We start from the raw sequence: 681 nt of genomic DNA, 5'->3' as shown, positions 1-681 counted from the left end.
CTCATCGTCTCCGTGGACGAAACCATCAAAAACCCTTGCTCCACCGTGGACGCGGCGGCGCCCAGCGGCCGGAGCCGGGGCCGAGCCAGACCCCACAACCACTGAGACCCAGCCCTCTCCAGCATCCGCAGTGCGAAAGAATTGATTCCTAGCTTAATTAACAGGCCGTTTACCAGATGGCCTTTAATTAGAGTCAAATCTTGGCCTCGGGCAGCGGCCACCTCTTGTGAGATGCCCTGCCTCGATGTTTCCTCCACAGCACTGATCCCCTTGGGCTCGCCTCGGCCTTCCCCGTGGACGCCGCGATGAGCGGAGCCCTCCCCGTCGCTGGCCGGGCGTGCAGCGGCTGTGGGGTTTTGGTCCTATTTATACTTTTATTTTTGTTTTTGGTTTCTTTCTGGGGGTTCTGAAGCCGGGCTCCAACACAATAAAAAGGTGACAGTGTTTCAGTGGCGAACTGGGCTGTTCCTCTCTTTGCCGCTCGCTTTGTAGCGGTAGCTCGTGCTTAGGGTTATAAGTTTAACTGTTTCAACTGGGTTTTGCCCCGTTTGCTCAGTGAATTAAGTGAGTTGATGGTCTTTTACACCACAAAATGTGTCATTTCTGCCCTGTGCCAGCCACCGTGAGTCCTTGTGGCTGTGCATCTCAGCTGAGGCACAGCTCGTGAGCGCTTGTTCCCTC

At 55.5% G+C, this 681-nt stretch overlaps 1 protein-coding gene across 1 annotated transcript in view; it reads left to right on the top strand.

Moving 5' to 3' along the window:
- The window catches only part of CCT7 (chaperonin containing TCP1, subunit 7 (eta)), an 11,053-nt gene extending 10,948 nt beyond the window's left edge, over positions 1–105 (top strand). Inside the window, exon 12 of the mRNA XM_010187909.1 lies at positions 1–105. Within this exon, the coding sequence (XP_010186211.1) occupies positions 1–105 (105 nt within the window).
- The last annotated feature ends 576 nt before the right edge of the window (positions 106–681 follow it).

This window comes from Mesitornis unicolor, unplaced genomic scaffold (genome assembly GCF_000695765.1).
Source record: "Mesitornis unicolor isolate BGI_N332 unplaced genomic scaffold, ASM69576v1 scaffold27097, whole genome shotgun sequence".
In the NCBI taxonomy this organism is placed as follows: Eukaryota; Metazoa; Chordata; class Aves; order Mesitornithiformes; family Mesitornithidae; genus Mesitornis; species Mesitornis unicolor.
This window is presented reverse-complemented; position numbering and strand designations above follow the sequence as displayed.